The sequence below is a fragment of the Saprolegnia diclina genome, assembly GCF_000281045.1.
Source record: "Saprolegnia diclina VS20 unplaced genomic scaffold supercont1.44, whole genome shotgun sequence".
NCBI lineage: Eukaryota > Oomycota > Saprolegniomycetes > Saprolegniales > Saprolegniaceae > Saprolegnia > Saprolegnia diclina.
The window spans coordinates 195489-207418 of NW_008246111.1; the positions used below are offsets into that span (position 1 = coordinate 195489).

Here is an 11930-nt window from a genome sequence, read left to right on the forward strand (position 1 = left end):
GCTCGGACGGGTCAAACACTCGGGGAGCGGCGGCGCAGCCAAGAACGTCAGTCAGAGTCAAACTGGTCGTCGCGTCTTTCAAGTTGTTGCAGTGCGTCGTCTATTAAAATCGATACGTAAATCTGCGCTAAATGAAATTGTCGGACTTTCTTCGTAGTGTAGGCGCTGGTGTTGATCTTGATCTAGGCCGGCGGAGGCAGGAGCGCGATCCGCGGGACAAGGTGCTGGCGTGTTGAGCGAGGAGCCGGAGAAGGCGACGTAGAGCCATCTGCCCGGGATTTTGAACGAAACTGTGGTGCAAGTGCATTTGAGCGACACGCGCCGCCTTGACGGCAATCGTCCATGGACTTGGCAGGTCGGCGCGAGATCGTTGCGGACGTTGAACCAGACGCAGGCGCGGAGCACGGGCCAGAGGTAGCTCGGTGCATGTTGGAGGCCGCCTTTGGAGTAGAGGTAGCCCGAGAGTGTTGTTGGCAAGACTTCATCCAAGGGGGCCGTGACCGCATGCAGACTGGCCGTCGTTGTGTCTACATGCAGTCAAGAAGGTGTGGTTCTTGTCGACTTACTTCCGTCTAGCGGTTCAGGCACTGGTACCGCCAGGTATAAAATTGTACTATGGGACATGGCCGACGAGACTCTTGTCAGGCTTGTTGCCCTCCTTATCACCTGACGTCCGCGAGAGCAGCGTAGGACACACGATGCCACATCAAGCGGTGCCAAAGGATGTGGTCGCGGCTTCAGGATGCGCTAGCGTGGTCCGTGGGATCGACTCGTGCTTGGCACATCCTTGGGGTGTGGGATACTACCTCGCGCCGTGCTCTTCACCCGTCGCTACGTTTATCGTGCAATATGCGTCATGACGAACGCGAGGGCGGCTGCTTCCTCGCCATGGTGCTTGTGATCGTGCTGAGCGTCCTTGTGGCGGACGCCATGACCGAGCCCGACCAAATCCTTTTGCAAACGACAGCAAGTACCGCGTCCTGCTTTGCGCTGGTGATTGCATCGTCCAGCGACCTGCAGCAAGTTCGTTTCTGCGCCCCGTCGTCGTCGTATGTTCAGCACCCGTTCACGCTGCTCGCCAAGAAGAAAGCCAACCTTCTCTGGCTGCGCCTCGACCTTCCCTCCAATGTGTGCTTTGGCTCGCTCACGCTTCTCTCCAAAGTGTTTGGCCCGACGCGCGCCTTCCACCTCGATAGCGCCAAGGTTCGTGACGTCCTTGCGCCAAGTACTTGGACGAAATGCAACATTACGGCCACGGCCGGGGCGGGCATTGCATTTGAAGCCAACATGACCATCTTGATCGATCGCATGTACCTTAACAATGGATCCATGAACGGCCTCACGATCCTCCCGACGCCACTCGCGACGCCAAGTCGATAGTGCTGTGCCAGCGGTAGAACATAAACCGCTAACGAATTTGTGTATCCTCAACTGGTATCTATGCAGACGTGACTCGACCGTTCGAGGTGTTGGCTCCATGCTTCGTAGTGTCGTCCAAATTCTTGTGGCGCTTGGTCGCTGGTGTCTCCACGTCATCTATACAAGAATGCGGATTGGTGGCAAGCTCTAAAGATGACCAGCAACGTACTGTGCGAGGGTGGTAGGATCGCGTTCGCTTCCTCAAGGAGCGGTGACGTGGGCATAGTCAAATCAAGATTCCGATTTCAATTGGGTGCGAAAAGCGTTCAGTTGTCCAGCTCACTTGCTCTGTCGATGGCATTCTCAGGTGGTCCTCGTTGCACAGTACCAGTACGTTGGCACACAAACTTTCTTCGTACAGTGAACCGCCTGCCAGTAGCCCTGCCGAGGCTAGAACGGGCGACGTGGAACCCTGGACGACGCCGGGGTAAGCGGCTCTGATCCAGTGACGTCGACGGTAGAGGGCTGAGTCAACCTTCAAAATCTCTTCTATTTGTATGCCTGTCATATCTGATATTCGGAGAAATCTCATTAAACGATTTTGTGTAGTATAAAACCTCCTTCTACGCATACCCTGTATATTTACATGTTGAGTGTATCACTCGATTGGCAGCTGGGGCGATCAGACAAGCTGGCAGCTGGATCTCGACTTGCACCCTCATCCAGGCGATAGGTGCATCGTCGTCAGTTTTCAAAGTGCACTCATGGCGCCGTCCTGGTGCCGGATCTTCCTGGTCCAAGTCGGCTTCACCGTCCTCATCTTTGGCTCGATCATTGGCTTGTACGCCGCCCAGTTTACGCCCGACACGATCGTGCTCGAGTCGTCGCCAGCATCGTCCTGCTTTGCGCTGAGCATGGCCCACGCCGACGCGTCCGCCGACACCTATGATTTTTGCGACCCGAGCCCGCTTTTGCAGCAGCAGCACGTCCGGCTCCGCGAGCGCGACACCATTCGCTCCATGGCCCTCCGCATCCCCAAACAGCGCTGCTTTGTACTGCTGTACGTGCAGGCGCGGCCCATTTTTCGTAATCCGACGGTCTACGTCTACCTCAATGCGTCGACGATGGGCGCGGCCATGGCGCGCAAGCACGGCGACGCAATGCCATTTGAGAATTGCACGCTCGCCAACAGCTTGGACAAGCGCTTTGGCATTCGCTCGATCGCGCACGACCTTGTTGTGACGATTGACGCCAGCTTTTGGACGTCGAATGGCACGCACGTCGACGCCTTGTCGTTTAGTACTACCCCGTCCGAGTCAAGCGTAGTTGTTTAGTTCATTTCTTAAATTATTTTAGCCTTGTCGTCATTGTCTTGTCGATCGGCCGGCACCGCGACTCCAGTCGCAGTCTCTCGAGGACCTTGCACCCTGCATAGTTTTGCCGCCGATCGCGACGCCTGGAAGGAATTGACAGAGCTTGTCGGCGTGGGTCTCACACGCGGCCGCAAATGCCCTTGGGCGACGACAGAAGAGCAAGAGGCGCGGCCACCGCCCGGTGAGCGAATGTAGAAGAAGATTGCTAGTCGCTATGCAAAGTCTTTTCAACAACGAAGACAGTGCAAAACACCTGCATATAGGCAATCGTCGTTGTCGCGCACAACCCGTGCATCGCTACTACTACAAAGTTAGTAGCAATTATGGCATCACGTGGCCGAGCACCACTTGACAGGGGATCAATCGACTAAACAAATTGTACATTCTTGCCGCGCCAGCACCTTGTCCCGCGGATCGCGTTCCTGCCTCCGCCGGCCTAGATCAAGATCAACACCAGCGCCTACACAACGAAGAAAGTCCGACAATTTTATTCAGCGTAGATTTACGTATCTATTTTAATAGACGACCCTCTTCAACAACAACAACAATGTACATTCTGTGGCTGCAACGAGCAAGTGCATCGAATGGACCACGGCCTAAAAGACACAAGGGAGAGTACGTCTAGTATGAACACTGACTGTCGGCGGAGTCAGATTGATTGTTGTGGGCGTCGCGGCGCAGGAGGGCCACGACCATCAAGCGTGCCTTCGTAGGACATGTGGAAGGTGCCAGATTCGATCGCGCCACGACGATGGCGGCAGAGTTGTCAATGCGTAGAGAAGAATACATACTATGCACGCCGCCACTCGACCACAGAAACGTGACCCAGTATGAGCTCCTAGAATGGCAATGGCGTTGCGCCAAGGGCATTTCATACCGTGCGGTTGTTAGCACAGATGTCAGGCTGGTAGCTCACGACGCTGTCGAATGTGCTTATGTGTGCAAGTCATCTTCGTCTCGTACCAGTATTGGCTGAGGGTCATGCCTGCGAGATCGTCATCCTGAGATGCTAGGTGGGAGGCTATACAACGAATGGATTGGGTGATTTCCATCATCGAGAATCAGCCAATGAACAAGTCGATACTTTTACATTATAGCCAATTGCATCGGCTTCATCCCTGCTGCCACGAGGTCCTGCCACGTTCCCGGAAGCTTTCCACGTGTGCGAAGATTCTGTTAAAACAGATTATGAATCGTTTGCGAGACTCCAAGAATAAATGCCTTACGGCGCCTCATTGTACGCTGGATGAAATCGTTTGGTTGCAAAGACAACCTACCGTACTTGATGCGTTGGCTACTCGGCCGCCACCTCGTCCACCACCTCTACGTCGCGGAATTCCGTCGTGCAAGAGACGCAAGTACGTCCTAGTTGATGCGGTGTCGGTTGCTGAAGCCGTCGACTGCTTCAACTTGGCAGCGGTAGTAGAGGTAGAAACGTTTCTAGCACGATCTGATGAGGGGTAGGCAGCTGGTGGCGCTCTGTGAACCTCTCAGGTCTTTCAGTATGCAAGAACATTAAGCGGTGGAGGCAGCGCAGTGACTAGAGTGGAGATGCCGGAATTTGTAAGCAATGCTGCCGAAGCGGCCGTCACATGATGAAGGTGCGTGGGCAGGCTTCGAATTTGCTGTGATTGGCAGTCGCCACTCTTCCCTTGCAGCATCTCGCCGGACGCAAAAATGAGTCGGCGGTGAAAAGACATGATAACTTTACTGGCACGCTACTTAATGGCCTGTCTAGCACGGACGCATGGGTGAACGAGCACCGTGTATGAGCGCGCTCATCCAAATGGCGAAATGACATTTCTGCATGCAAATCTTGACCCAATGACACGCCTTGTGGTCCTGCCACGTCGGCACCGCCATATGGACGACTTCAAGCTCGCGCACGTCAAGTTCGTGTCGAAACGGCACAAGTTTCTACGGCACTTCAAGGCGCTTCGTCATTTGTCGTTCGTAGTACGTACTCGCGTCGCGAGTCTTTGCACTAGTTTGATATCTTTTGTCTGGACAGCCAGATGCTTGCACGTGTCAAGGCTCTCTACTTCCGCACCTACCGTATGCAGTCGCCGAGGCCGCACGATGTAGCCAATGAACGCGCCGCATTTCCTTCAACGCACATCAGGTTCGCGCACTTGGCGGCCACAAGGCGGAAACAGCCGTGTCCATAGAACGCGTTTGGAACTGTGTCGGGCGACGCAGTAACCTGCGCGGGCCCGCTCGTCCATGCACTTGAAGTGCGCATTTCGTCTCTGACCGGAGCATGCGCTTGCGGCTGGCCACATCCATGGCCGCTGCGATCGTCGCGGTAGCCCATGGCGGCAGCTGCGAAGAGCGGCGCTGCTGGACGCCGGCTACGCCGTGCCTCGACGGTGCCGGCGGGTGCGCAGCGCGGCAGCAGGACGGGCACTGCCCGAGGCAGACCACATTGTGCACGGTTGCAGTCCTCGGTACGCCTGTCGAGTCGGCGACTTCGAATGCGACCGCCAATGCGACGCGCGCCGTGGCCATCATGGCGCCGTCGACAAGGGACACGAGTGGCAGCAAGACGTATGCACAAGGCGCCGAGCACAGCAGCAGCGGGTTCAACGCCGGCTCGGAGACGTACGCGCTCGTGGGCATCATTGTGGGCCTCCTCGTCGTGCTCTGCGTCGCGCTGCTCAATATTTATGTCCAGCGCAAGCGACGCACCAACCTTCTCCTGGACTCGAACAAGTTTATTCCGCTGCCGCGCCCGAGCCATTACGACCAGCCGCGGCGAACGTTCTTGCTTACGACCATGACGTCGCGGTCGCTCTGTCCCGTCCTCGAAGATGAGCGATCGTCGTCTGAGTCCGAGGACTGGACGACCAACACTATGCAGTTTCAATTTTCGCCCAGCACGTTGCCGCTGCCCATTGTGCTACTCACCTCCGAGTCCCTCTCGGACCTTCCCGTGCTCCAGTGTGACGAGTACTCGCTCACGATTTAGTTCGCCATCTCCACTAACCCAAATGGCATCTTATTTAGCTTATCGTTGCCGGTCTAGTGTGACATAGTAGATGGCTTTCACGCGTCTCTGCGGTCGGACGCTGCTCTCACACGCATGTGGTACACGGAGGCAGAGCCTATAAGCACTGGTCGGCTGCGGCGCCATGAAGACTGTAGGCCGCAGCCATTCTCTCAGCAAGGCGGCTGCAGCGTCCGTTCCAGGACTCGCGCAACAACTACAACCAAGTGTCACGTGTAAGAAGGGGTTCGTGAGCCTACGCATGTGCGGTCGTGCATGTTGCAGTCCATGGTGCATGGCTTATTTGTGTATGCCATTCATGCCCAGAACAGTGTCGAGCTTTGCGCGTCTTGGATGACTGCAGCGGTAACGTAGCGTGGGCTGCTCTGCTCTCCAAACTGCATTTTGTCACTGTATGCCAACTAGGGTGAATCCATTTCAAACGTGATGTTGTCGACAAGCGGCGCCGGCGTGCTGGCGTGGTGGTGGTCCGTCCACGATGGCACTACGATCTTAGTTTGAGCGTGTCGTGCCACTCAGATGTGTCCAATGTCCACGACCAGAGTCATTTCGACCGTCCGAATATTGCCACAACAATCTCGACTGCACAAGCAAAATCGTTTCGGAGATGGACCATGACATGCACGCCATCATACAGCGTCATCACAAGAGGCGCGCTGTGGCCAGGCGTCGCCTTTCACCGGTATGCTTGTCTGCGTCTACGCTGGTTGCCATCGATCGCAGTTCGGGCTGGCGTGCCTCCCTGCATGCGCTGGCCGTCGCTGCACGGACGCCACCACCTCGCGCCGCGCCATACCGCCCAATAACGCTGCATATTCAACCACATCGACGCGGCAACACTCGCAACTCACATCGATCGCGTCGGCTACGGCGGCGCCATGGCAACGAACGCTGGGCTCAGGATGATTCAGGGTCCACAGCGCGGAAGGAGGCTCGCCGTCGGCTGGACCTGTGGCCGCGTCCACGCTGCGGGCATGCATGCGGCTACACATGGTTCATCGCTCGGGTAGGTACACATTGGCGTCGGCCGCACGAGGGTGGCGGTCGGTCGGCCATGGCGCCGGCGTCGGCAGCGTGGCGGTCGTATTATTATTCGTCGGGTGGCAAGTTTATTTTATTGTCTCTGGTTCGCGTCGTTGCACTTGGAAATTGTATATGTTCTGTTAACGAGGCTCAAAGTCTTGTTAGAAGCACATCCATCCGCACCAACCAACCAGCCGATTTTCCGGATGCGTCCGGATACGGTATCCCCCGGGATAATTGGTTCCTATAGCTTGACACCACTCATTTGGCCTAGGGGCAGAGTTACTTTTTCATTTCCCAAAGTAAAAAAATGGCCGAGACCGCTGCCGAAGTCAAGCTCTTTAACAAGTGGTACGTGTGCATGGTTGATCCTGGCGAGGTGCATGGCCGTCGGTCGCGATCGCGGCCGATGGGCCACCGCAGTCGCCATGCGAATCCGAGCAGTGGCTCATGAGTTGTGCAGGACCTACGATGACATCAAGGTCAACGACGTCGCTCTGATCGACTACGTTGCCGTGTCGGGCAAGGCCGCCACGTTCCTGCCGCACACTGCGCAGCGCTACCAGAAGAAGCGCTTCCGCAAGGCCCAGTGCCCGATCGTCGAGCGCTTGGTATGCGATTTGGGTTCCTAGCCGTGCGAAATTGACGGACTCGACGTATAGGCCAACTCGCTCATGCGCCACGGTCGCAACAGCGGCAAGAAGCTCATGGCGAACCGCATCATCCGCCACACTCTGGAGATCATCCACCTCCTCACGGACCAGAACCCGTTGCAGGTCGTCGTCGACGCTGTCATCAACGCCGGTCCCCGTGAAGACTCGACGCGCGTCGGTTCGGCCGGTGTCGTCCGTCGCCAGGGTGTCGATGTTTCGCCCTTCCGCCGCGTCAACCAGGCCCTCTACTTGTTGACCACGGGCGCCCGCGAAGCCTCGTTCCGCAACGTCAAGACCATCGCCGAATGCTTGGCCGATGAGTTGATCAACGCCGCCAAGGGCTCGTCCAACTCGTACGCGATCAAGAAGAAGGACGAAGTCGAGCGCGTCGCCAAGGCCAACCGGTAAATGGACTCAATACGCTCTTGGGCGTGGCTGTGGCGTGGCCGCTTTGGCCTCTGGTAACAGAAGCCGTCGCGAGCTACTACTAGGAAATGAAAGCTCATGCAACGAATGCCATCGTGTGTGTGTGTTCCACTTGTCGTCGTCATGCTTCAGTTTGGGCGTGGAGGCTGTTGGTCGAGTCTAGTCGATTACATCTTGTCATGTGTAATGCCATGATTGTCTGCGCACCGACGAACAACAATAGGTCTCGACTAGCACGCTTCCTACCATGTCTATCACTTGGACTTGTCCTCATCGCTCGAGTCTGGTGGTGATTGAGTTTACCTACCGTCGCACCTCGACTCTCGAGCTGTTGGTGTACTCTGATCTTTGTGCGTTGGGACGCGTTGGCCCTCATAGCTGCTGCATACGCCTTGTGAGAGCTGAACAAGTGTTGGAGCATTCCGTTGTTGGCGTTGCCATCGCGGTCAGAGGAATACCTTGTCGGACCACGCGAGGTTCTTGCGCATGGCGACAGCTCATGGCGACTGGTCAAACCAGAGGGTACTGACCATATAGAGGTCCGGCGACGCTTGCGTTTGAGTGATTTGCTCAACAAGCGATGTCCCGAAGCTGCTTTTGTCTGGATGCACCCAAATATATTGCCGCCAATCCAAACCCCGTCAGCCTATCCATGGATTCCATTTTGGCCAATCGGATACCACCTTTTTGACCACAAAATCCGGATAAAAACAGCCAATGAGATGGCACACAGAAAGATCATTCGCTATCCGGATTTTGAGACCAAAGTTGGGCAGTTGCCAATATGGTCGCCGGAGCGTGCTCGACGAAGGCAACGACGGGCGCCGACCCTGTGAAGCGCATCAACCAAGCAATCGAAACTCTGGACTGGCCAGCCGCGCAGGCTGCCCTCGACGTCATCGGCAACGACGGCTTTGAGGTCTGCTCGGCGACTGAGGCCGACTGGGACAGCTACGTCGAGTCCGCGGACCAACGGGTGAACCCGCGCTTTTTGGAGTATCGAAACAATGCGATATATCTCATCGAAATGGGCGGTGGTCTTCACGGCGACATTGTCGCTGGCATCAGCGAGGCGATGCTGGTGGCGACGAGCCCGGAGGCCACGGGGACAAACGCTCGAGTCCTCCGCCTGTACCATGAAACCCACATCAACAAGTCCAGCCGGCGTGCGATCGGCGGACTGCCCAAGCTCGAGCCCGACTGCTGCTGTGGTCCAGCAAGCCACATCGGCGCCATCAAGCCGGCCCACCTCCGCTGGAACGAATTCCATACGTTCAAGGTGGAGGTCGGCGTCTCCCAAGGCTGGCGAAGCATGGATGTCAAGGTCGCGCGATACTGCGCCTTTCCGGGCATTCGCTACGTGCTCTGCGTCATCGTCTCGCCGGACATGAGCGTCCGCGAGTACAAGCTTTTCGCAATCACCAACGACGAGCTGGAGGGGCCTGCCCCAGACCTCGTGCCTCCGACTCCGATCACGGCCGCTACGCGCATCGTGCTGGATGGTCGTCGGCTCTTGGCGCTGCCGAACAACACGGCCCTTCCCGGGCGCTTTCCCGCCGAGGTGTCTTTCACTTTGCAACCGATCTTGGACGCTGCTTCGATCCATGATACCGAGTGACCTCGTCTCGTCTTGGTCCCGACTCTGCGCTCATGCCACCGCTCCATTTTGCTGTCATCAAAATAACATCCATTTCGCTTTGTTCAGGCGCAACTACTATCCTCACGTGTCGGTACCAGCAGGGCTGTCAAGTCGATGCTGCCGCATCGTCTCAACCTTCTCGTGCTTCGTGTACATATAGATATACAAGCGCCATGTTGTGTTGTCCATAGAACTATCAAGTTGATATCTATGACGCATGGGCGCTGTACTCGTCGATGCGGCAGTTGGGGTTGCAGCCTTGGCCCAAGTGCTCAAACTCAAAGTCATCTTCATGGAAAGACATGCAGCAGCTCAGCGAGAGATGTACCTTGATGTCCATGTTCTTGCAGTGTACTTGTAGCGCAGTACATTTGTCGGGTATTTGAATACAAACACTTCGTTGGGTCTCAAACTCAAGATCATCCACGACAAGCACATGGTGCCCCCCGACCATGCCCGCTCTGCTTGTCGACGTGCGCTCAAATAAGTTATGTGTCGGCGGCTTTTCGTCCGTCGTTTGGTCGTTGAGCTGCGAACTCTGCGCGCCGCCGTGGTGGGTCGTCTTTTACTTGTCATTGTTGTCGCCGTGCTCACCATGGTGGATCGATGGCAACGACTCGATGAGCGCCATCGCTTCGTCGTCGCCAAAGTTGGGCGTTGGCGCAAACTCGACCAGCGGCAATGTCAAAGGACAGAAACGACCAAACAGATGTCACCGCTGTGCAACCACTGTGCCACCAAGGGTTCATATGTACAGGGGGACGGGACAAACAGACAATTAATCCCCCGTGGGGTCTATCTATTCACCTATCCTTTACTGTTTCCGTCTACCGCCACACGACTTTTCCTTTGACGCCCGAGTCAAATCCCAGACGTCCCTTCCCTTTATGTAGTTCACCAAATTTTCCACAAAAAAGAAATACACGTCACAACTCATAGTGATGGATTCAAACGCATTATTCGACAGCAGACGACGACTGACTGTACATGCAAGCTCGGCACCTGACGCGCTTACGGGCACCATACAAACGACGAGAACTTGACGCAGTCCTCCTTGCCGTAGTTGACCACTTGGTGCGTGAGCGGCCAGAAGCACACGTTGCGGTTGCCTTCGCACTTGTCGCTCGGCGACGCCGTCGTGGGTGCCGGAGCCGTCGTCACGGGCGTCGGGTTGGTTGTCACCGGCGTCGGGTTGGTTGTCACCGGCGTCGGGTTGGTCGTCACGGGACTCGCGCTCGTCGGCGCCGGTGTCGATCCGTTGCGAATGTTGTCGTACTTGGACGTCGGGTACTTGATGTTGTTGGGCGAGAACGCCATGTTGTCCTTCCCGAGCGTGTTGTACACTTGCGTGATGAGCGACCGCGGCGTGCCAGCCTTGGCGTCGGCGTCGCCCGACCAAAACATGGTGCCGCCGAGGTTGTACTTTTTGATGTAGTCGAGCTTGGCCGCGAGGCTCGTCGGCGACTCGTACGACGTAAAGACCTTGCGGTTGGCGTCGTAGCTGTACGCGGCGCCGAGCTTTTCGTCGTAGAACTCGGTCGCGCCGGGCTGCGGCAGTGCCTTGTAGTCCCACACCCCCTTGCCGTCATTCCCCGAGACCCACGAGCCGGCCGTCGGCGGTGTAAAGTTGCCGTAGAGACCCGACGAGCCTTCGAACGACCGACCGTAGGCCGGAATGCCCATGACGATCTTGTTGCTCGGGCACCCGCCCTTGATGTAGTCCTGGATCGCGCCGTGGGCCGAGTACTTGGCGCCCGGCGGGTGGTTGGGGTCCTCAAACAAGTTGGCTTGGTGGTCCGTGTACGTGCTCCAGCTGCCCGCCAGGTCGTACGTCATGATGTTGATAAAGTCGAGCTGCTCGCAGACCGCCTTGAAGTCCCAGTGGCGGTAGTTGGCCGGACCGGCCGGCGACGCGACGCTCAGCTCGGCCTTGAACGGCAGCTTGGCGAGCTCGGTCCGGATCGCCGTCAGCAGCGCCACAAAGTTTTGCATGTCATCCGGACGGTGCGGCACGGGCGGCGAGTCGTTCCCGCCCTCGACAGGGTACTCCCAGTCAATGTCGATAAAGTCGAGGCCGAGGTCCAGCATCATCTTGACCGAGCTCTTGGCGAACGTCGACCGACCGGCCTCGGTGCTCGCGATGCCGCTAAACTGGTCGCTCAACGTCCAGCCGCCGATCGAGAGACCAAACTTGGTGTTCGGGAACTGCTTCTTGAGCTTGAAGCCTTGGCCGAACGACCCGTACACGTTGTTGCCCGTGTCGCTCCACGAGTCGGTCGGGTACCGCTTGTCGGTGGCGGCCCACGAGTCGTAGATGCCAACCGTACCATCGGTCGCGGGCTTGCCAAAGGCGTAGTTGATGTGCGTGATGCGCGACCAGTCAAGGTCGTAGAGGTGGAAGTTGCGGCCGTAGATACCCCACTCCATAAAGTAGACGACGTTCTTGTAGC

The 11930-nt window shown here is 57.0% G+C and overlaps 6 protein-coding genes across 6 annotated transcripts; 5 read left to right on the plus strand and 1 right to left on the minus strand.

The window, feature by feature from the left end:
- Positions 1 to 849: 849 nt before the first annotated feature.
- On the plus strand, positions 850 to 1380 carry SDRG_11804 (hypothetical protein; the record flags this gene model as incomplete). The annotated part of the gene is made up of 1 exon (XM_008617859.1): positions 850 to 1380. The coding sequence occupies one exon, from the start codon at positions 850 to 852 to the stop codon at positions 1378 to 1380; it is 531 nt and encodes a 176-aa protein (XP_008616081.1).
- A 694-nt stretch (positions 1381 to 2074) lies between these two features.
- SDRG_11805 (hypothetical protein) lies at positions 2075 to 2773 on the plus strand. Its single transcript, XM_008617860.1, has one exon. The coding sequence runs from the start codon at positions 2124 to 2126 to the stop codon at positions 2691 to 2693; it is 570 nt and encodes a 189-aa protein (XP_008616082.1). The 5' UTR covers positions 2075 to 2123; the 3' UTR covers positions 2694 to 2773.
- Positions 2774 to 4895: 2122 nt separating this feature from the next.
- SDRG_11806 (hypothetical protein) lies at positions 4896 to 5750 on the plus strand. The gene has a single exon (XM_008617861.1). The coding sequence runs from the start codon at positions 4993 to 4995 to the stop codon at positions 5698 to 5700; it is 708 nt and encodes a 235-aa protein (XP_008616083.1). The 5' UTR covers positions 4896 to 4992; the 3' UTR covers positions 5701 to 5750.
- Positions 5751 to 7007: 1257 nt separating this feature from the next.
- Positions 7008 to 7965, plus strand: SDRG_11807 (40S ribosomal protein S5). Its single transcript, XM_008617862.1, has 3 exons — positions 7008 to 7113; positions 7226 to 7373; positions 7425 to 7965. Exons 1-3 carry the CDS (start codon positions 7073 to 7075, stop codon positions 7821 to 7823), a joined length of 588 nt encoding a protein of 195 aa, XP_008616084.1. The 5' UTR covers positions 7008 to 7072; the 3' UTR covers positions 7824 to 7965.
- A 651-nt stretch (positions 7966 to 8616) lies between these two features.
- Positions 8617 to 9692, plus strand: SDRG_11808 (hypothetical protein). The gene has a single exon (XM_008617863.1). It carries the CDS (start codon positions 8626 to 8628, stop codon positions 9457 to 9459), a length of 834 nt encoding a protein of 277 aa, XP_008616085.1. The 5' UTR covers positions 8617 to 8625; the 3' UTR covers positions 9460 to 9692.
- A 714-nt stretch (positions 9693 to 10406) lies between these two features.
- SDRG_11809 (hypothetical protein) lies at positions 10407 to 11930 on the minus strand. Its single transcript, XM_008617864.1, has one exon. It carries the CDS (start codon positions 11905 to 11907, stop codon positions 10492 to 10494), a length of 1416 nt encoding a protein of 471 aa, XP_008616086.1. The 5' UTR covers positions 11908 to 11930; the 3' UTR covers positions 10407 to 10491.